We start from the raw sequence: 22,749 nt of genomic DNA on the forward strand, positions 1-22,749 counted from the left end.
CAGGCAAGTCTATGTGCAATAGACTTTTGGTTCCATTCCTCTCTCTCCCCCAAGATATGAAAGGTGCAGTCCTATATACAGTTACTCGGGAGCAGGTGTCACTATACAACACATTGCATGGGGAGATACAGCAGATACAGGGAACCTATGGCCCTCCAGTGCCATTGGACTTCAACCCCCATCAGCCCCAGCCAGCCATTCACAGAAAGCCTGGGTGTGGAACAGCAGCCGGGGACCTTTTTCTTATGGTGCACAGGCACATTTTCAGGGGATAATCCTTTAAAGGACATGTGCTAACAGTGGGTATGGTGCACACCATCTCTCTCTCTCTCTCTCTCTCTCTCCCCTACCAGCCCCCTTCCCACTGTTTTCCCTTTCCTTGCCACCTATAGGAAATTAAGCTGAATTGGGCCCCAGGTTGACCACCTCTGGTGAACACGATACATGGTAGGGTGCAGGAACAAGCAATGGGTGAGGAAAAGCTGGGATAAAGACTCATTCTTGGGTGCTATGCTATTTTGTATGCCCTTCCGTTGGCTGGCCTTGAATACAAGGTGCAGGTTTTCGTGTGTGTTTCAGTAGTGAGTCTGCAACAAAAATTCACCTTATTTTAGACACACATACGTACTGTACTATCTTTTCCCCAGAAACCTGTTTTTTTCCTGGTTTAGTTCAGAAGACAGATGTGCAGAGCGCTGATCACCGGCCAATCTGTCAATCGTGAAACCACTTAACATTCTCACAGCAAGTCTGTATGCAATGCTGATTGTCTGACCTTTGTAGCAATCATGAGATCTGTACTCAAAGTAGATCTTCAAGTGGGGGGAAAACATTTGCATTTATGGCAACATCTAGTCTCAGCTTCAGGACAAAGAGGCTTGCTTCCTTGGTCGTTTTGTGGTTTTATTTTATGATTTTTACTTAAATTGTACTTGTTTTACTTGTGACATTTTGGGAGGCCATTTCACGATGATGATGTAGGAACAGGAGGAGAAAGTGTGCTTAGAATGCTTATGGGTTAAAACAGCCACTCAAGTGTTGCAAAAATGTTTCCTCTTTTACATCTTCATCCCAAGCATACCTTCTTCTTAGCAAGTGTCACAAAAGCTGGACGCAGTTCTTTCATTGCAAATATGCTTGCCAATATGGTGTCAGGCTGCTAAAGAAGCTGGTCAGCAAGTGGGTTGTTTTGTGTGTGTGTGTGTGTGTTGAGGGTTTTTTATGGGGGGTGGGTGGGTTGGAGGACATCATTTATTAGCTGCAACGAAGGGTTACAAAATCAGGCTTTTTGAGTTTACTTGCATTGTGACACCCTCTAGTGAGCCTTATGTTTTCTGTTGCTAATCAGAGCATGATAAACTGTGAGTCAGTCCACAGCTGGCTTTATGAAACCTAAAGCAGAAAGGAGCCTGAAAGTCAGAATTACTGCAAGAGCAGAATATGCCATCGACCCTTCTCACAAAGCAAGACCACCCAGCTTTAAGATGACGAGTCTCCTGCTTGTCCTACTGTCGGTCACATTTTCGTACGGATTGCCCATTTTTTCAGGGAAACAAAGTGAAGAACAAAAAAGACAGCTTGCACAGGTAACAAACGTGACCGGCCCCTGAGAAACTTTGAGGTCATTGCTAGTGCATGCCTTTCCGATTCTAATTCCAGAGGCAAGGCTTGAGCCTAAGGATATTTCTGGCAGCTCTTTTGGGGCAGGGGCTAAGACTTGTGTGGCTGATCAGGAATGGCAGTTCTTTTGAGGTAGTGCTGTATCTAAGAAACGGAGCTGTGAATCAGGAGGTCCCTGGTTCAAACCTCACCTTTGTGACGATGGTGGTCTCTAGCAAGCCACTATCACCCAATCTCACTCCCTACACCTGCAATACGACAATTATACTGGATTAATTTGTTGCGGAGTTGTTGTAAGAGATTGTACTGGAAGCACAGTGAGTCCTTGAAAGTGCTCAGCATTGTAATCTGTTGATGTTGTTAAGGCTGATTTGAAGAAATTACTGAAGGACTTTCTTTACTTGCGCCTTAGTGTTGAAAGGTGGGCTGGTTCAAATGTCACTTGAGCCTTGCGATCTCGGTAGATCATAGAATCATTGAGTTGGAAGGGACCACGAGGGTCAACTAATCCAACCTCCTGCAATGAAGGAATTTTTCGCCCAACGTGGGGTTCGAACCCACAGCTCTGAGATTAAGAGTCTCATGCTCTACCAACTGAGCTATCCAGCCAATGATCAGTCTACTGTAATCTCCTTCCTTTTTTTGCACTAGAATACTTCTAAGTAGAGCCATTATTTTCACCTTCTCTCCTTTCCTCGTTCTTGCCTTGTCAAGGCAATAAGCAACTATTTTACTTTTAAAAGACAACTGAAGTTAAGGGAAGTTTTTAATGTTTGATGCTGTATTTTTTTTAATATTGGGTTGGAAGCCGCCCAGAGTGGCTGGGGAAACCCAGCCAGATGGGCGGGGTATAAATAATAATAATAATAATAATAATAATAATATATTATTATTATTATTATTATTATTATTATTATTATTATTTCCCTTCTTTTTCTTTGTGCTTGTTGTTCGGGGACGATGAGGGCTAGATTCAACTCAAAGTATCTGTTGATGTGGGTTGGACTTATTATTTTGGTGCACACTGAAGTTCTTTGAACACCATTTAAAAGATCAGTCTCACTTTCCTGATCACTACTGTGCTTCACTTTTGTTCTCAGTATTTCAGATTTTTTCAATGTTGCACCGAGATTAACTGATTGGCGGGAAGGAGGAGAGGGGGGGAGGAATGCCTAAATAAAATGCAACCGGGGGGGGGGATTATTCTTGGCCTCAGGGTGCTTTCTGGTATAATTGCCTACCCTGAGACCTTGGAGATAGGAAAGGTTAAAAATGAAATAATTACTGTATAATAATTTCCCCTTTTTGGAAACCTTGCTCACTCACCTGCAAAGAATTCTTAGTCACCTCTAGCGACCAGGCAGGAGATTGAATAAATGACTGGTGTAAGCCATTAACCTCTTTGCTGGTGGCTCCTGTCGCCCACCTCTGTGATCATGGAAAGACAGACTCTTTCCAGACTCGTTTAGGCTATAACCTTTTTTGGTACCCGTTTGCAAGGCTGGTATAATAGACCAAAAACCAAACTTTTTAAAATGATTTTTATTGTAGTTTTATGTACCATTGCTGTAAACCACTTTGATTTTTTTAAAAAATAAATGAAATAAAATATATAAATATGTTTATAAATAATAAATGGATCCTAAACAGCCATGCAGTCATTGTTGGTTTTATGCTGTATTTTTTTCTTAACATTAGCGGTACAGAAATCCCCCCCCCCCAGTTAAATAAATGATATACACTCATGGTTCCTTCCAGTGGTGATGATGATGATGATGATGATGATGTAAAATCAGCAGATTTTATTTATTTAATATTCCTTTGTTGTTGTTGTTTAGTTGTTTAGACTCTTCATGGCCCCATGGACCAGAGCACGCCAAGCACTCCTGCCTTGCACTGCCTCCCGCAGTTTGGTCAGAAGAAATTGTTATTTGTTCCTTGGAAAATGCAAAACTCTTCATATTCTAACACAGAAATCAAAACAGGTGGTGGTGGTGGTTGTTTTTAGAAGGCCCCTTCCCAATCCTGTAGCAAATTTACTATTATCTCTTTTTAACAGGAATATCTAAATCAGTTTTATGAGCAGGAAAATGAACCACAACAACGAGGCTGGAAAAGCAATAATTCTTCCTTTGTGGAGAAAATCCAACAAATGCAAGAATTTTTTGGACTGAACGTAAGTGGAATGATAGACACTGACACCATGAAAGTGATGGAGCAACCCAGATGTGGTGTACCTGATATTGGACAGTACGTCCTGGCCCTTCCTGGGTGGGAGAAAACCAGGCTTACGTACAGGTAACAAACAATTTGGAGTGACAGTTAGGATGAATCATGGGAGGTGTGGGAGATTCCTTATTCCGATTGGTAACATGCATACTTGGGTGGATCTAGATCAGCCAGCCCCAAACTCGGCCCTCCAGCTGTTTTGGGAGTACAACTCCCATCATCCCTAGCTAACAGGACCAGTGGTCAGGGATGATGGCAATTTAAGTCCCAAAACATCTGGAGGGCCGAGTTTGGGGGGTGCCTGATCTAGACGCATAAAAAAGAAGTGATTCAGTTAAACACGTTGTAAACTTCATACAGGGAAATCCCATTGGGAAAAGACGGGACTCCACAGTGCAGGACATGGGGAGTTGACTTATACTGAGTCAGACCATCAGATCATCTATGTCAAGATCATCTACATTGACTTGCAGTGTCCTTCCTGCTTTCCCGGGGCGCATCTACACTTGTGGATTATAACGTTAAAAATGTGGTGTTAAAATGTGACACCAGAGAGCGCTGCAGAGCCACCAGCAAAGGGAAACTGCATTAAAAGTTATAGAACATTATATCTAATAATGTTTAAAAGATCAATGCAGCCTGCCCAAGTTTCGTGGTGTCTCCCAATCCTATAAGGAGATGTTGGGGATTGAACCTGCAACCTTGTGTATGCAAGGCAGATGCTCTACCACTGAGCCACAGCCCTTACCCAGCCTGTGTATTTAAGATGCCCTTAAGTGCCCTAATTAAACTGCTTTGGAATGGTTTTTAGGCAACCTGTCCTTAGTCTTAGACTTGCTTTCCATGATCATTGCTTCCATAGTGGAATCAACCCAGGAGAAGGGCTCAGTTTCAGTGGATTTTGACATGCTAACCTGGTCTTGTGAATACACCTACACAGACTAATTAACTACCTGCTCCTATGCATGTTCTCTTAGAAGTAACTTCTGCTGAATTCGATGAGTTTTACTCTCCAGTAAGTGTGTTTATGAAGCAGGGCTGGCCCAAGACATTTTGGCATCTGAGGCAAACTACAAAAGGGCTTCGCTTCCTCCCCATCAGGGAAGAAGGGATGAGTGGAGATCTACGTTGGCAACAAGGATACAATAAAGATCTATGTTGAGATCTGCTGCTCCTGTGGTTGCCTGACTTTGCCTCCTGGTGGGCCAGCCCTGTTACAAAGCTAAAATCCTAAGCACACAACTGCTTGGGGAGTGAGCCCCATTTAACTCAATTGGATTTACATCATACTAAAAATGCATAAGATTGATTAGTAAGACTGCAATAATTGAACACATTTACTTGTGTATGTGGACTTACTTCTGATTAAACATGCATAGGAGCAGATGATTAATCCTGCTGGCTGCATCAGGACGTAGTCAACTGAAAGCTGGAACATGTACAAAACCAGTTAATTGCAACAAAATGGGGGTGGGGTGGGGTGGAGTGGGTGGGGTGGGGTGGAGCTCAGCTTAAATTCATCACATTTGATTCAACAACAACAACAACAACAACAACAACAACAACAACAACAACAACAACAATGTGAATTGAGCCCATATTCTGGAACTGATCAAAAGTGAAAACTGGCAGAAATCAAAAGCTGCTTGGCAACTTCTCCAGCCCATCTCCGAACTTAAATAAAATCTTCCGTTCTTAAAAGCTCGCTGTGGATTGTGACAGCAACGATAAAGATGAGGGTGAAACCATTTCTTGCATTTTATTCCTTTAGGATCGTGAATTACACCCCTGATATGAAACGAGCTGATGTGGACACATCCATCCAAAAGGCGTTTGAAATTTGGAGTGCAGTGACTCCTCTGACTTTCAGCAGGGTTTACGAAGAGACAGCAGACTTCTATATTGTGTTTGTAACTAGAGGTAGTATATGACATTCGCTGAACTCTTTCCGGTGTTATAGCCGTACATGAATGATAATGACTCCTCCCTATGCTTTTGATTAGCACATGGCAACTGTCCTCGGCGTTTTGACGGTCCTCTGGGAGTCCTCGGTCATGCGTTCCCCCCCAGCCACCCCTTCCGTGGAAATGTCCACTTGGATGACGACGAAAATTGGACTGCCAGCTTAGTCCGTAAGTTGGACAAGTGTCCCTTGCAGAAATGATGGCTCCACGTAGGGTTGATGGGGGGTGGGGTGGGGAACTTCAGGTCTGGAGGCCCAGTGTAGCCTTCCATGCCTCTCTGTCTGTACCACAGGGCTCTTTCTTGAATCCTTGAGAGAAAACATAAAGTGAAACTTAATGAGAAAGATCCTGCTGTCCCATCCTAATGGAGATTTTGCTGGGCACCCAAGCACACCCTTCAAATAGGAACCAGAACTTTCATGCCCTCCTTAGTTCAGGTTAAAGGTTATACTGGAATGCAAATCCATAACAAGTTATGGTATGCATTATAAATACATTTTAAATATTTGCTATTTTCTCCATCTTCATACAAGCAATCACAGACACACTTACTTGAGAGTAAGACCCATGGGATTCAGCGGAAGGCAGAACACACCTCAGGCTGCACATGTAACTTGTCTTTGCACACTTCTTCCGTCATTTAGAATTCAACCTGATGCTTGTTGCCGCTCATGAGATTGGCCATGCCCTCGGCCTTGCGCATTCTGGTGACCCAAGAGCACTGATGTTCCCCAATTACAAACTCATGGAGCCCATCGATTTCCCACTCACGCAAGATGATATTGATGGCATTCAGACCATCTATGGTAAGACAAGAGAAGATGTCCAAAAGCACGTGGTAATAACCAAGAGCAAAAAATCAAGATCTCTGAAGTTATAATGTATGCTTAGAATCCTCAGTTGTATGTACAAATGTGTTTTCTCCAGTGAGTTGAAAAGGACAGTTGTGTATGTGTGTGTGTGTGTATTTGTATGTATGTGCTTGTGTGTTGGTGTACACACACACACACACACACACACACACACACACACACACACCACTTCCACTCAGGCCCATGCAGAGGGGAGGGCAAATGGGAACACTTGCCCCGGTCTTGGAGGGCTAAACCCTCCGGGGCACCCTCCCAGGGGCCTGCCAGATTTACGCTGTCAAGAACAAGACTCCCACCCTGGGCCTCATATAAGCTCTGCACAGCCTGCTTCCACTATTGGAAGAAAACTTGTGGGTTAAGGCGGATGGCTCCTGCAGGCGCTGTAGTAGCAAGTAGCCTGTTTGAGCCAAATGGTCAGGGGGAGACTCCGATCTTTCAAATTTTAGTGACACCCTGTGCGAGGCCAGAATTCGGTGCCCCCGTCTCTCTCCCATTCTTCTCAATTCACTATGCCATGGTTGTGGTGTCCTGTGGCGCCCCCTAGGCTCAGAGCCCAGTGTGGCAGAACTGGCCGCAATGCCCTATATCTGCCCCTGCAAATGGTGAAATGCCAACTTGCAATGTGAAGCTGAGTCACATTGGCCACATGCACACTGTTACTTTAAAGCACACTTTGAACAGTCTCCCTCGGGAGGTTGTGGACTCTCCTTTCATGGAGGTTTTTAAGCAGAGGTTGGATGGCCATCTGTCATGGATGTTTTAGCTGAGATTCCTGCATCGCAAGGGGTTGGACTAGAGGACCCTTGGGGTCCCTTCCATCTCTATGGTTCTATGAAGCATATTCTTTCCCTCAGAGAATTCTGGGTGTGGCAGTTTGTTAATAATACTAATAATAATTTATTATTTATACCCTGCCCATCTGGCTGGGTTTCCCCAGCCACTCTAGACGGCTTCCAACAGAATATTAAAATACAACAATCTATTAAACATTAAAAGCTTCCCTGAACAGGGCTGTCTTCTATAAGTCTGGTAGTTGTTTTTCTCTTTGACATCTGGTGGTAGGGTGTTCCACAGGGCGGGTGCCACTACTGAAAAGGCCCTCTGCCTAGTTCCCTGTAACTTGGCTTCTCACAGCGAGGGAACCGCCAGAAGGCCCTAAACACTGGACCTCAGTGTCCGGGCAGAACGATGGGGGTGGAGATGCTCCTTCAGGTAGGGTTACTGGGAATCACAACTCTCTAAGGTATAAACTACAGCGCCCAGAATTCTTTGAGCTAGAAAATGTGCTTTGTAGTGTGTGTGTAGCCATAATCTATCTGGAAGAAGGAGCTGCTGCTGGTCTGGCACGTGAGCTAGAAACACCTTATGCAAAATCTCAAATTCTGTTGGTCACAATGCTGCAACTATCCAGCCCCCTGCACCTATTTGCCTGCTTGAGAAGTGATAGGATAAGCCCAAGTTCAAATCCCTACAAGGAAGCTCCCTGGAGAGCCTCGGGCCAGGTACAATCTCTCAGCATAAACCTACTTCGCAGGATTGTTGTGCAGATAAAATGAAGGAGGACCACATCTATCACCTTTTGGGAGGAAGGGTAAGCATTGTCGGCAAGAGGTTGAAATGCTCCTCCTTATTTTTTAGGGCCATTGCGAAATCCACCCAAAAAGCCAGTGAAGCCATCAATTCCTAAGGCCTGTGATCCAAAAATGACATTTGATGCCGTCACTACGATGCGAAGAGAAATCCTTTTCCTACGGGGCAGGTAAGAGCAAGCACCCTTAGTATCTGTTTAAAAACTGAAGTTTGCATTTTCCCCTGCAGCCTGAATATGCAGACAAGGGTATGGATGGACAGCTGTAGAGATTCTTCTAATTAATTAAAATCATCATTATAGAAATGCATGTAATTACGTTAAGTGGAGTGTGTGTGTGTGTGTGAAGAAAAAGCACTTATAAATGACACACATACACCCCAGAATATGCAACCCTGCAGGAACCTTGTCAGTGAGGGATGAGCTGGTAGTCTCACTGCAACTATGTCCCCAAGTACTTTACTTTTCCTTTTAGGAGTAAATTGTATCAATTCATTCATAAGAGCTGAGTGCGGACTAGACCTCCTCCCTGCCCTTGATGAGCCCAATCCTGTCTTGGTCACACTAAAGCATGGACTTGGGATAGGAACTTGACAGCTAATCTTGACAGCTACTTAGCATTCAAAGAATGCATTTTGGGTGTCTCAAAGGCTTCATGTGGTAGCTGGACTTGCTGAAATAGTTGATAATTCCATGTCCCCCCACCCAACCTCAAAGGACCAGATTCAAAGCGCTGGCACACATTCTAGAATGGACTGCAGGAAAAGGTGCAATGATGAGACACTCCGTTGCTAAGAGGGATCCTTGAAAAGCCAAAAAGCCAATCTAGGAGCCAGCCAGTTGTCCTCCTCATTAAGAAAATTATTATTATTATTATTATTATTATTATTATTATTTACAAGACAAACACAAAATAATCCTATTCATTTCAGGCACCTCTGGAGAGTGTATCCCAGTCATTCAGAAGTTGATTTTGAATCGATTTCTACCTTTTGGCCTTCTTTACCCTCTAACATCCAAGCTGCTTATGAAAATACGAAAGATCAGCTCCTCTTTTTTAAAGGTAAGCCACCCTCAAATTATCCTTATCTGTCTTGTTGAAAATATTTCCAGCAACTGGTATTCAGAAGTCTCCATGGTGTTGGTAACTGTTTCCCACAATGGCCAACTGTTTCCCACAATGGCCAACAGGGCATGTGGGCAATAGCCCGTTCATTACTTGTGATGCCCATTTGGACATGTGATGCCCTGAACTTGGGAGTGGTATATAGCCATTGTTTGGGAGAACTATTCTACTCTGGAGCACTGGTGGGACTGTAGCTAAGCGGCAAAGCTTCTGTTTTGTATGCAGAAGATTCTAGGTTCAATCTCCAGGTTGAGTTGGGAAAGGATTTTCTGCCTGAAACCTAGAGAGTTATGCCCGTCCCTCTTATTATCACAGTAGCAGGACCAGCAAATCAAGGAGGAAAGCGAGAGATGGAGGTTTTTTTCCTCCTATGCCCCCTCCATCCAGCTTATTAACAATGTGATTGGTGGCGCTCTGGGGGAGAGAGTTCTCCTGAGGTCTCCTGCTCATTTTTGGAGGTGACAGGCAGGAACTTTGCTAGGTAGGTGAAAAAAAGGATTGTGAGCTTTGCATATGCTCATTTTAATGCATCTGAAATATACTCGGAGTCGAGAGTGAATTTCATGCTCTTTATTCAGCTCGTAGTCATCAAGGAGAAGAAGAATGCCCTTTCCCCCAAACCATCTGCTTATATACATTATTTACACAATGGGCTACTTCAGGGCTACACCTGTGGGCCAATCAGTTTGTGGATTGACTTCTGCCAGCAGCCTGATTGGCTGCTCCTGCAGGCCAATCAGGTTGCGGATTCACTTCCACCTGGAGTTGGATTGGGTGGCTCCTGCGGACCAATCAGACTGCTGATTCTGGATCCTATTGTTCTATGATTCAGCTCAGTACATAACAGCATCATTGGCAAATTGAGATGGCAAGTGGCTGAGGTCTCCCTAATGTGTGCCCAACACTCAATATATAAAGACCCAGACCCAGCACAAAACATCTGAGGTTGGGAGAGGAAGTACCCAGCTGGCGAGTTGGGAAGGAGAAGCTGGGAATCTCTCTACAGGCTGGATTTTGATTCAAATTGGAGAAGAATTCTGGGCCTTGTAAATCTCAATTTTCATTTTGAGATGGGCTTTCCCAGCTCCCATGAATGTTCTCCAGGCCGTGCTCAGGAGAACTTTGCTTTTTCCTCAGCAGACCAGCTGGTGTGGAGAACACCCCCAGGAAAAAGAGATAGAATAAGCCTTGCTCTCTAGAAGCTTGAAGCTTCTAGAAGCTCCTACTGGTTTCTCTAGAAACCAGTAGGAGAACACTTCAATCTCCCAGGACATTCTATACAAGATCTCAAAGCAGCTGTTTTATTACAGAAAAAATTCAGGAACAGACTGGAAAGAGAAGTTGCTGAATTGGAACTCATTACCAAGCTTAAAACCATGGAGCCACCTGGGATGAATAAAGACATTGGATTCTTATCTCATTATGCATGATCAAGCTTTCTTTAGCGCCTCAGCCCTTGCTTCCCCCCCCCCAGGACCAATTGCAGTCATCAGCAGTCGTTAACAGCCATCAACAAGTTTATCACTCCCATCAGCCCATCACCAACCCTCTGAATATACGTAAGGGTCTGGTGGATTCTGTTTCAGTGTATCTGACGAAGTGTGCATGCACACGAAAGCTCATACCAAAATAAAAATTTAGTTGGTCCTTAAGGTGCTACTGAAGGAATTTTTTTAATTTTGCTTCAACTCAGACCAACACGGCTACCTACCTGTAACTATCTCTAGAAGCTGTTAACCTTCTGGAACTGGTTTACTGTACACTGTTTTGCTATGGAGACATCTACATCTATGTGAGCTTTGTTAAATGAAACCAGAAACTCTTTCACATGACATTTTCCGCCTGTTTGAACAGATAATCACTTCTGGGTCTTTAGCGGATTACAGATGCAGCCTGGCTACCCCCAAACCATTGACCATTTGGGCTTCCCACATCGCGTTAAGAAAATTGATGCAGCTGCTTTGGATAAAAATACAGGGAAAACCTATTTCTTCGTTGGGAGCAAGTACTGGAGGTAAGATCTCTGGGGAATGTATTTTTGCAAAAGTGCACGGACAGATGTTGCATTGGGCTATCAAGGGGAATGTTCTCTGAAGTCCTAATAGAGGATAGTTCAGAATATACCAGTGATCTCACCATGTTTTCTGTGCTTGTGCTAAGAAGGATTTTAGGAAAGGGGAGTGGGGGGGGATAGCGGCCAAAACAGAAATGATAAAAACGCTATATCTTTACATACTATATGCCTTTCGTTCGAATTTTTTAGGGTGGTGTGCTGAACTCACCTTAGTCAGGTTCCCTGCCTGATGTGAACGAACTCATTTTATCAAATTGTCTTCTTCAGATATGATGAAAACAATCGATCCATGGACAAGGGCTACCCGAGAAAAATAAGAGAAGATTTTCCTGCAATTGGCCAGAAGGTTGATGCTGCCTTTCAGCACAATGGTAAGGGGACTTTTCTGCATAACTTAACACAGGTCCGTGCATATAATCATGGAGCTGGTTGATAATTTCATAGGGAGGGAGAGACGTCATAGGAGCCTGGCTGCTTCTCTGTAGTGACATTCACGTCATCAGTAAAAAGCTAATGACGCCAGGTTTGCTGATTCTGACAATTCGGTGGCATCAAAGCCCATCAGCCTTGAACATTTTCAGATACCTTCATGGGATAATTGCATCGCAAACATCACCACACAGTGGAGAGGAAACCTGATTTGCTAAATCCATCAACCTTCTCCAGTACTGGGAAATTCTGAAGACAAACAAAGGCTGGATCTAGACACATCAAGAAAGTGTTTCAGGAAAATGCATTGTAAACTTTATTATGGGAAATCGCGTTGGCAAAAGATGGGACTCCACAGCGCCATCTGGTGTCCAGTGATATAAGGCGTATAAAGTGCTTTTTCTTTACTAATGTAGCTGAGTCCACAGTTACAGCCACAGGAGCAATTTGCAAGGAGTTCAAAATTCTGTTTTCTTACATTTGAAATCCTACCTTTCTTCTGTCTTGGTCCCCCAAAAGTGTTTTGGAACATGTGTCTGCTCTTTTGACACCAACCCTCCTTAATATAAATCTGCTATAATAATACAATCTCCTTTATCTTCTAGGATCCCTCTATTTGTTCCGTGGGTTGAAGCAGTGGCAGTTCGATCTGAATGCGAAAAGAGTGATTTGTGTCATGAACAGCAACAGCTGGTTTAGCTGTTAGCATTTTTAAAATCCATTTCCTATAAGGGAAGAAAACATTAACATTTCTGCCATCCAGAATTGTGCAATCTCGAAGTCTGGCTTCAAAACAAAATGCCTTTTTCAACAGTCTGTATTTAATCACTATACATATAAAACAGTGGCAAGACTTTAACTGCCTTTTTATAACAGTGCTAATGTATCTTCCTGAGATGTGCTGCGCAATCCTTTACATATCTGCACAGAAGTAAACCCCATTGATTTCAATGAGACTTCCTTTAAGATCAGTGTGTTTAGGCTTGCAACTTTAATGTGTTTACATTCTGAATGGGTTTGCAATAAAACCGGTTCACTGTTCCAGTCTACGTTTAATGTTTTTTGAATAAGAGGAAATCTAAAGTACTAAATTCTGAGGGCTGTTAAAAAAATGAATAGCAATTTACGAAACTGCTCTGACATATTACACAACTTTTCAGATAAAGCACAGAATCCTTGCATTGCATAATGAGAAATGCAATGGTTCAAAGGGAAGAAAGGAAAGGTTATAGGAAATCAGAGCTTGGGGCAGCTTTCGGTCATAAGCGATTCAGTTTGTACTAGGAAAGTTTAGCAGAGAAGACACACAAGGGAAAGATGAAAAGACAGTTCAGAACTAACACTGCGTATGTATCCGAAATGTGCATGGTGTAGAACGATCTCTAATCGCTTTCATATGCTTCAAGGGACAATTTTCAGGGGCTTATGGCTGGATCAGATGAACAAGGGTGCAAGCACCCATTCACACTTATTGACTGTGGATCAGTGGCTGCCACAAGCGAAAGCCATTCTAAGTGGCAAATATTGCAAAGCAGTGAGGTGCTTGCATACGTTAGGAAACTTTCATCACCTGAAAATGGGTTGCTATAGTGAAAATTACCTAATCCCCAAGGTGAACCAAACATCCAGCTGTGTATTGTGCAACAGTTTGGAACAAGGTCCCAATCCAGCTAAACTTGCAACAACTCATAGGAACATAGGAATGCTGCCTTATCCCTAGTTAGACCATTGCTCCATCTATCTCTGTCTACTTGGAGATGCCTGGGATTGAACCTGGGACCTCGTGCATCCAAAACAGGGACTCTGCCACTGAGCTATGGCCCTTCCCTTCCTCAGTCCTGCCCATGTCTGCCCAGAACCAATCCCCATTGAGTTCAGTTGGGTATGGGATTAGAGCCTTATTCCCCCTGGAACCAATGGAACAGAACTTAGCTTTCCTGCATTATTCCTATGTTGGAATGGCCCCGAGAGGTTCTCAAAGCAGCTTACAAAAGACTCCCAGACTAAAACTGCACTCAAATCCGGCACAGGAGCAGAAACTGCATGGTGTCCATATGGAACTGGGATTCTTCAGGCGCCTCAAAAGAGTCAGCTGGATCTTGCTCAGCCTGCGATGGAACTGCCTTGCTGGCAATTGATGGTTGCCAATCAACACATCCCTCTGGGGTCCTCTGAGGCAAGGGAATAAGGCTAAGCAGCTGGATCCTGCTCAGCCCATGATGGAAGCAGCTTCTGTTGCTGACAGCTGGCAGGTAATAATTCATCTGGGGTAAGGGAATGTGCCTGAGCAGCTGGATCAAACCCACCCTCCTCCCTCTACTCCTCCATCTATTGTTTTCATCATTGTCTGTTTGAGTCTGTAAGCTCCTCAAGGGAAGGACCTCTGCCCTTATGCCTGTGTATTTCTGAAAATGTGCTGAGTAATAATAAATCATAAAATAAGTTTCAAGGGCACTTTGTCGTAACCGATTGTAGCTGGGTTGGGACTGGTAGTTATACGGAAGTTACAATTTTGAGGAATGGTTGGAGGAGCTGGGTAGGATTAGCTTGGAAAAGAGGAGACTGGGAGGAGATACGATAGCCATCTTCAAATATCTCAATAGAAGATGGATCAAGCTTGCTTTCTTCTGCTTCAGAGAGGTTAGACCTCAAACCGATGGCTTCAAGTTACAAGAAAGGTGATTCTGACTTAACTTCAGGAAGAACTTTCTGATGGTAAGAGCTGCTCCACGGTGGAATGGTCTCCCTCAGGAGGTTGTGGACTCACCTTCCTTGGAGGTTTTTAAGCAAGGGTTGGATGGCTATTCGTCATGGGTGCTTTAGCCGAGATTCCTGCATTGCAGGGGGTTGGACTAGAGGACCCCTGAGATCCCTTCCAAGTCTACAATTCTATGATACTGGAGGGTGCTGTGTTTCTTGTCACCTTCACTGAATTATCTTAACAGCATCTGCAGGGCAGAGCTTAGAGAGCTGGGCTAATCTTTAGCCCTCTTCAGTTGTTAGCCTCCCACACCCCCTGCTAGGAATGCCCCACCATTGTAATCTTCCATAAAGTTAAGGTGTAGTTCTACCCACTCCCAGATGAAACTTTGTGTTTGATTAGCCAGATGAATCCTCTAAAAAAGAACAATTACCTATACAATTACAGCTCAGTCATGGCCATAGCTGCCAAGTTATCCCTTTTTTTAAGGGATTTTCCCTTATGCTGAATAGGCTTCCTCACGAGAAAGGGGAAAACTTGGCAGCTATGGTCATGGCTTTTTATGAGTCACTGCTGTTGCTATTTTCTAAAGGGAAAAAATGTGTTTAGGAGCAACTTGGAGTGGAATAGTAAATAGCATTGTAAGCAATTGCTATTTTAAACAACCCTCTCACTCTGCACATGGCTCACTCCTATTCATGTAGGTTGATGTCAAAAGAGTGAAGCAACCAGCAAGATGCAGGAGTCAGTCATCGCTTTGACTGCTCCGGGCTAGGAAATATGTGCTTCATGTGCATGTTGAAGCAAACTTTGCGCTCAAGTGGATGAGGAACTTGCACGACAAACTCCGATCCATCTGTTGGGGCCCAACGAAACTGCAAGTGCATGCAGTTCAGCTATGGAACTGCCTTCCACAAGGAGGCAGGGATGGTCACCAGCCTAGATGGCTTTCAAAGAGGAATAGACCTGCCGTAAGAGAAATCAGCATCAGAGAGGGGAATCAAAACTGTATCTTGCCTTATATCCACATTCCCAACATTCTCCATGTGTGTGCCACTGAAGGCTGCTGCTCTGAGAAAGACTTGTGCCTTTGAAATAAAATGCATAAAGAATGTATTTTTTTTGGTACCCCTTTTTTTTGGTATCTTTGAAATTGTATCTTTCTGCTCGTGCCCCAAAATGTATCTGAATGTATCTCTCTACTCCTTTCTCCAAGAAGAAGAGACGAGTTTGGATTTGATATCCCGCTTTATCACTCAGGTGATTAAACCACTGAGCCTAGGGCTTGCTGATCAGAAGGTCGGTGGTTCGAATCCCTGTGACGGGGTGAGCTCCCGTTGCTTGGTCCCTGCTCCTGCCATCCTAGCAGTTCGAAAGCACGTCAAAATGCAAGTAGATAAATAGGAACCGCTACAGCGGGAAGGTAAACGGCGTTTCCATGTGCTGCTCTGGTTTGCCAGAAGCGGCTTTGTCATGCTGGCCACATGACCAGAAAGCTATACACCGGCTCCCTCGGCCAATAATGCGAGATGAGCGCGCAACCCCAGAGTCGGTCATGACTGGACCTAATGGTCAGGGGTCCCTTTACCTTTACCTTTAAGGAGTCTCAAAGCGGCTAGCAATCTCCTTTTACTTGTATCAATGTGTGTGTGTGTATAAAAATGTAACAGATAACTTTGTATTACTTTCTATTGCCTTTAGCTTAAATTCTTTAAATCTTTTTTTTATTTGCTGCACCACAATTGTGAATATCATTGCCTTTCCTCCTCATGAACTATCAATTGTCAAAATGCCGCCACCTACTGAGTCTAGAAATAACTCTGTAAATACACACAAAATTACAACATAAAGGCAATTTTGACAATCATGCAAAACAGGCTTTACACCGTACACTGATAACAAGACAGGGGGCGGTGATACCCCGTCATGTAACGACACATGCATCGTTACGTGACGGGGTATCGCCGCCTCCCAGCGACTCCAAAGCCGCGTGTCTCCAACTCCAAACTCCCAAAGCCTGCTTGGCACGGCAGGGGGGTATGCCACTTGGTGCCCCCACCCCCATAACTCCCAAGCTGAGCCTCCAGCCTCCCAGTAAAAAGTCTGCTTGGCATGGTGCGCCGAGCAGACTTTTTACCGGGAGGCTGGAGGCTCGGCTTGGGAGTCACGGGGGGTGCCAAGTGCAACCCCCCCCCCGAGTGGAACCCGGGGAGGACCACCCCCATCGCCATTGTGACGCCCCTGCCTTTAGCCCTCCATTTGTTGGGGAAAGGCATGTGTTGTGTTGTGTTGTGTTGTGTTGTGTTGTGTTGTGTTGTGTTTGCAGAAACAGGCAACCCAGCTACTTTGAAGCTTGGGGATTCCATGATCCACCTTGTCACACCTTGTTAATGGTGCAATACAACTCAAGCACAGGAGAGCCAACCCTGATTCACCACACTATTCAAGATAACATGCCAAGCTGATGCATACCCTCCAACATTTCTCCGATGAAAATAGGGGTGTCCCCTTCCATAAAGATAATTTTACTATTTATACCCGACACATCTTGAGGGTTGGATAACTCCATAGCCTCCAACATTTATCCAGTGAAAATAGGGACATCCTAAGGAAAAGTGGGACACTTGGAGGGTCTGCTGATGCACACTCCAAATTCTCGCTGAATGGCCCTGTCCAATGAACTTCATAACGGAGATAAAAGGTGCTTCCATACAGGGCTGGCCCTATGGCCAGGCTGGGTGGCGCAGGGCGCCATGGCGCCTGCCCGCCCGCCTGCCGCGGAGCTGCACCCACCCGCCCGCCATGCTGGGAAACCGGGCAGGGCGGGGGCGCCGGAGGTTTCTGTCGCACCAGGGCGCCAGGGCGCCAAATATACTTAATATGGCCCTGCTTCCATAACAGTGAAGGGGTGCAGCAAGTGGAATTTCAGAAGGTGCAAATGGCCATATCACAACACTAGCTAGCATTCCCAGTAGCCAGGAATTGTTGGAAACTAACAGCTTCTGGAAGGTACCAGATTCCCTATCGACCATCTACATGACTAGGGAAAATCTTTAACTACTGCTGCATCAGTTATATGTGGTGTGTTGTTTTCAGTGATGGTGATCACTAGATCAATTATATATGTATCATTGATACACACACACACACACACAAGAGTAGATAAAATAAAGTTTTAAAAGTACAGGAAACCTGTGCAACAAATGTCTTTCTTGATGGAAAGCCATGTTCTTTTTTGGACATAAATGACTGACTAGACATTCCCTGCAAAAATATAGTATGCAAAAATATTAGACGGGGATGGTGTCATCACTGAGCATTTTAGCATGCAAAAGAATAAAAAGATTGATTTTCACAAAGCACTGTGGATGTCCTCAGTGCCAACAAGAATTTCCTCTGCCTCTGTGTGTTATATGAAGATCTTCCTCTGCCACCTAGTGGGCTTGTTTGTTCCAAAATTCCTTCATCATTTGGCCAGTCTAAGCCACTGAAATGTGTTCCCTGCAGAGGCAGGAAGTCTATACTGTACTTCTGAATCTCCCCTTTCTCAACTTTTGATTCTTAAAGCCTGCACTCTGTGATCAGAAAAAAGAATGCAGTCTGGGTGTATTTGCAAATATATAATTTTGCTAATGCATTCTGATTGCAAACTTTGAAGTAAGGTTGATCAGACACGTTGTTGCATAGGAATAGAAACAAACAAATGAAAAATCATAGAACCGTAGAACTGTCCAACCCCCTGCAATTGTATAATGACATTGTTCCCTTCAGATTTCTTGCCCATCCTTTACCATAAGGTCCCAGGGTGAATATCAATCATTTACCTTTATTTATTTTTTATTTGTTTTTGTTTTTAAAAGACTTGCCCACTGCAATTTCATTAAAAAGGGTCAAATTGGTTTACAACTGTTATATCTGTACAATAAAAAACCACATAACAATTTAAGATCACATGTTATCAAACAACTATTACAGATGTTTTCTTATGTGGAAAAAGTCCATATCAAGGGGAATGAAGGTACATGGATCAGCATTCTTTCTAAGTAAACATGCTAACAGGGGAAAAAAGAGAAGAGATAGCAAAAATCCAACACTGTAATTAAGTTTTGGGAATGAGGTTCTCTGCTGTTTTCATGTCAAGTGCTTTTAAGGGAACATAGGCAAGCATTTTCTTTATTTTGCACTTTATTTTACAAACTAAATAACTTTTTGCACATTCAAGAGCAAGTGGCCAGAGAGATGGCATATTGTCGTTGTCGTCGTCTCCATCTTTGCCCCTCTATGCTAAGAATGGGCATCATTTAAATCTCTTGTCCCTGCTCTACATATAGTTTCATGGAGGACAACTATGTAACCCTTGGGTCAGCCCCCAGGTCTGGGGACAGTGTCTTGAACAGGCTTCCTCAACCTTGGGTCCCCGGATGTTGTTGGACTTGTTGTTGTTTTGTTGTTTAGTCGTGTCCGACTCTTCGTGACCCCATGGACCAGAGCACTCCAGGCACTCCTGTCTTCCACTGCCTCCCGCAGTGTGGTCAAACTCGTGTTGGTAGACCAACCTTTCTCAGCCTTGGGTTCCCAGGTGTTGGACTACAACTCCCACAATCCCTAGCTAGTAGGACCATTGGTCAGGGATGATGGGAGTTGTTGTCCAACACCTGGGAACCCAAGGCTGAGAAAGGTTGGTCTAGAGCAGTGTTTCCCAACCTTGTGCCTCCAGCTGTTTTTGGACTACAATTCCCATCATTCCTGACTACTGGTCTTGCTAGTTAGGGATGATGGGAGTTGTAGTCCCAAAACATCTGGAGGCACAAGGTTGGGAAACACTGGTCTAGAGCAGGCATCCCCAAACTGCGGCCCTCCAGATGTTTTGGCCTACAACTCCCATGATCCCTAGCTAACAGGACCAGTGGTCAGGGATGAGGGGAATTGTAGTCCAAAACATCTGGAGGGTTGAAGTTTGGGGGTGCCTGGTCTAGAGGGCATTCTTATTATATTAATTTCTGGCTCAAGCCCCACCCAGGAAACTTCAGACTCCAATATGGATGTCGGAGGAGCAGCCTTCCCTCAGAGCACACACATTCCTTAAGCTATGTGCAAGCAATGACTTTATTCAGCTAACAAGCAACAGGGGCTCAACAAGAGATTGGATAAATAGGGAACAGTACAAAAACATATTTTAGTCCCCCAAGGCCCAGCTGTGCCAAAGCAAATCTGTGTTCTTAGGGGGAACTGTCAGTTTGGTGATGCAACCCAGGAGTGGATGCAAAATTCGAGAGCATTGGAATTTGAGAGGCTGCTGCAGCCACCGGAGTGTGTTGCAATAAGGAACTCCAGGCAGCAGGTGGCAGCAGTGAAGTTTCTGCAGCTCCAAGCCAGGTCCAAGGTCCTAGGGTCCAAAGGACTAGCAAGGCCTGGGAAAGGCCCACGGCAGCTGAAGCAAGGCTTAGTGAGGCCCGTCCCTTCAAGGATGGGGGGGGGGCTCAGCCCTGTCCCATTTGGTGGGGGGGGGTTGAGGGTTGGTGCCTATGATGGCTGTGCATCGAATTTCATTTCAATATTTTGTTTTTCTTGTCCATGGGATGAAAACCCGGATTCAAGCATTCAAAGTAAATAAATAAATAATGGCCTTGTGCCAGTGTCGTTTATTCTCTCTAATATAAAGGTATCTTATCCAATGAAAAGCGTGTAGCATAAAGGGGGGGGGAAACACATCACTGAATCTTTTTGATCTATGCCTGCGTTTCTGGAAGCGCACGTGACCGTGATTAAACCTGTGGTTCAGAAACGCAAACACGCCCCAAGGTATAATTACGAGGCCTAAAATGGACCGCTGCAAAGGATAGCCTGCCAATTTGTTTGCTTCTTTAGATGCACCACCTGAAAACAGCTGAGATGGTACATTAAGTGCTAGGATGTGGAATGAAAGAATGACATCCACATCTGGAATGTCAAAATATGCCCTTGGGTGTCATCAAGAGAGTTTCAGGTTATAAGCAACAATTGCATCTTGATGCTGCGGATTCTTCTCTCATAGATCCTAGGCCAGTTGGAATATTCCCAACAGAGGAAAAATGTATTTTTTGGGGGGGGGGGGAGCTGCAGTTTCTGACTTGGATCCAAATAATCTGAGGAGAAAATGCATGCACGCTCCTTTACAAATTCGTGCAGGTGGTGCTAACTACAGCTCTGCACAAATGCCCTCTTGAAATGCTCCACCTATCGCTGCACAGTTGGTGAAAGAAGGGAAATTGATGTCATTCTGGAGTAGGGTTTACCTCTGGAATCTGTCACAGGAGCATGGTACCAACGGGGTGAAAGAGACATGTGTGAGGAGGGCAACCAAAATGGTCAAAGGCCTGGAAACAATGCCTAATGAGGAACAGCTTAGGGAGCTGGGTATGTTTAACCTGGAGAAGAGAAGGTTAAGGGGTGATATGATAGCCACGTTCAAATATATAAAAGGATGTCATATAGAAGAGGGTGAAAGGTTGTTTTCTGCTGCTCCAGAGAAGCGGGAGCAATGGATTCAAGCTACAAGAAAGAAGATTCCACCTAAACATTAGGGAGAACTTCCTGACAGTAAGAGCTGTTCGACAGTGGAACTTGCTGCCAAGGAGTGTGGTGGAGTCTCCTTCTTTGGAGGTCTTGACAGCCATCTGTCAGGAATGCTTTGATGGTGTTTCCTGCTTGGCAGGGGGTTGGACTGGATGGCCCTTGTGGTCTCTTCCAACTCTATGATTCTGTGATTGACCTCTCTTTGGCCTATTTAGTTCAGTTTAGCATAAACTGGCTGATAGTGATTCTCCAGGGTTTGGTGCAGGAACATTCCCAGCCATACCTAGAGTCGCCAGGTATTGAACCTGGGACTTTCCGCATGCAGAGCAAATGTTCTATCACTGAGCTGCAAGCCCATGGGGAGTGAAACTGTGGTTGGAAGAATATTCAGATTCCCTCCCCAGTGGCAATATCATCATTATACAAGTATGCCCGATCCATCGTAGTACTTTTAGGGCACAATTCAGGTTATCCCTTTTCTGCAGTTCTTCCATTGGTGCATCTCTCTCTGTGTGTGAGGTGCCAACAGGAGAACGGGGAAACCTAACAGGACAGAAGTCGATGACTAGAGAGTAACAGGAGAGGGAAGGAATCAGCTAGGCACTGAATTGTGTCCTAAATACTCACAGCATGCTTGACAAACATTAGCTCAGTAATTCTTAAAACCCCCCCCCCATATGGTGCCCTGGTGTTATTATATTCCTGTAACAGGGTTTCTTTGTTTCTGGGATACTCAGAAGAAAAGTGCTTAAACAACAAACCCCAACCTTCCTCTCCACCCTGAGAGAGTGGGGATTGTAACGGTAGCCATGCAGGGCTTTCGAGACCCCACAAAGAGCTATTGCAAAATAGTTTCTTCCAACATGATGCTTAAACTCAACTGGAGAGATGTCAACTTCCCTTAGAGAAAATGCTGATTTACATGCCAAAGTACCCTATAATTTAGGAGACTGGTAAGGTGCAATGAACTGACAGCTTGCCAATGCATCCAGTATGTGATTTCTTTCACAGCACACCCAAACCCAGCTATAATTGTAATGGTTGTTCATGGGCCTCTTTCAGAATAAACTTACATTTAGGATAATTAACAGTAACGAGAGTTTGACAGACTTCAGATTTCTTAAAGAGCAAACACACTTTACCACCCTTCTCTGCAAAGGCAAGTGCTATTTGGAATATTGTTGAGTAATTGACAGCTGGAAAAAATATATAAAAAATTCCTTCCAGTAGCACCTTAGAGTCCAACTAAGTTTGTCATAGGTATGAGCTTTCATGTGCATGCACACTTCTTCAGATTGTTGTTGTTGTTGTTTAGTCGTTTAGTCGTGTCCGACTCTTCGTGACCCCATGGACCATAGCACGCCAGGCACTCCTGTCTTGCACTGCCTCCCGCAGTTTGGTCAAACTCATGTTCGTAGCTTCGAGAACACTGTCCAACCATCTCGTCCTCTGTCGTCCTCTTCTCCTTGTGCCCTTAATCTTTCCCAACATCAGGGTCTTTTCCAAGGATTCTTCTCTTCTCATGAGGTGGCCAAAGTATTGGAGCCTCAGCTTCAGGATCTGTCCTTCCAGTGAGCACTCAGGGCTGATT

The 22,749-nt window shown here is 44.4% G+C and overlaps 2 protein-coding genes and 1 non-coding gene across 3 annotated transcripts in view; 2 read left to right on the plus strand and 1 right to left on the minus strand.

Moving 5' to 3' along the window:
- The first annotated feature begins 1,127 nt into the window (after positions 1-1,127).
- Positions 1,128-12,939, plus strand: LOC118085503 (matrix metalloproteinase-27). Its single transcript, XM_035116229.2, has 10 exons — positions 1,128-1,586; positions 3,680-3,918; positions 5,621-5,769; positions 5,853-5,981; positions 6,458-6,619; positions 8,324-8,444; positions 9,206-9,336; positions 11,254-11,413; positions 11,741-11,844; positions 12,508-12,939. Exons 1-10 carry the CDS (start codon positions 1,386-1,388, stop codon positions 12,606-12,608), a joined length of 1,497 nt encoding a protein of 498 aa, XP_034972120.2. The 5' UTR covers positions 1,128-1,385; the 3' UTR covers positions 12,609-12,939.
- Positions 2,157-2,229, minus strand: TRNAK-CUU (transfer RNA lysine (anticodon CUU)). The gene has a single exon. It is a non-coding gene; the product is annotated as a tRNA-Lys (tRNA).
- A 6,924-nt stretch (positions 12,940-19,863) lies between the features above and the next one.
- Positions 19,864-22,749, plus strand: part of LOC118085102 (matrix metalloproteinase-20-like) — a 28,889-nt gene continuing 26,003 nt past the window's right edge. The window contains exon 1 of the mRNA XM_035115396.1: positions 19,864-20,011. Coding sequence (XP_034971287.1) covers positions 19,864-20,011 — 148 coding nt within the window. The remainder of the gene's footprint in view (positions 20,012-22,749) is intronic.

This window comes from Zootoca vivipara, chromosome 4 (genome assembly GCF_963506605.1).
Source record: "Zootoca vivipara chromosome 4, rZooViv1.1, whole genome shotgun sequence".
Taxonomy (NCBI): Eukaryota; Metazoa; Chordata; class Lepidosauria; order Squamata; family Lacertidae; genus Zootoca; species Zootoca vivipara.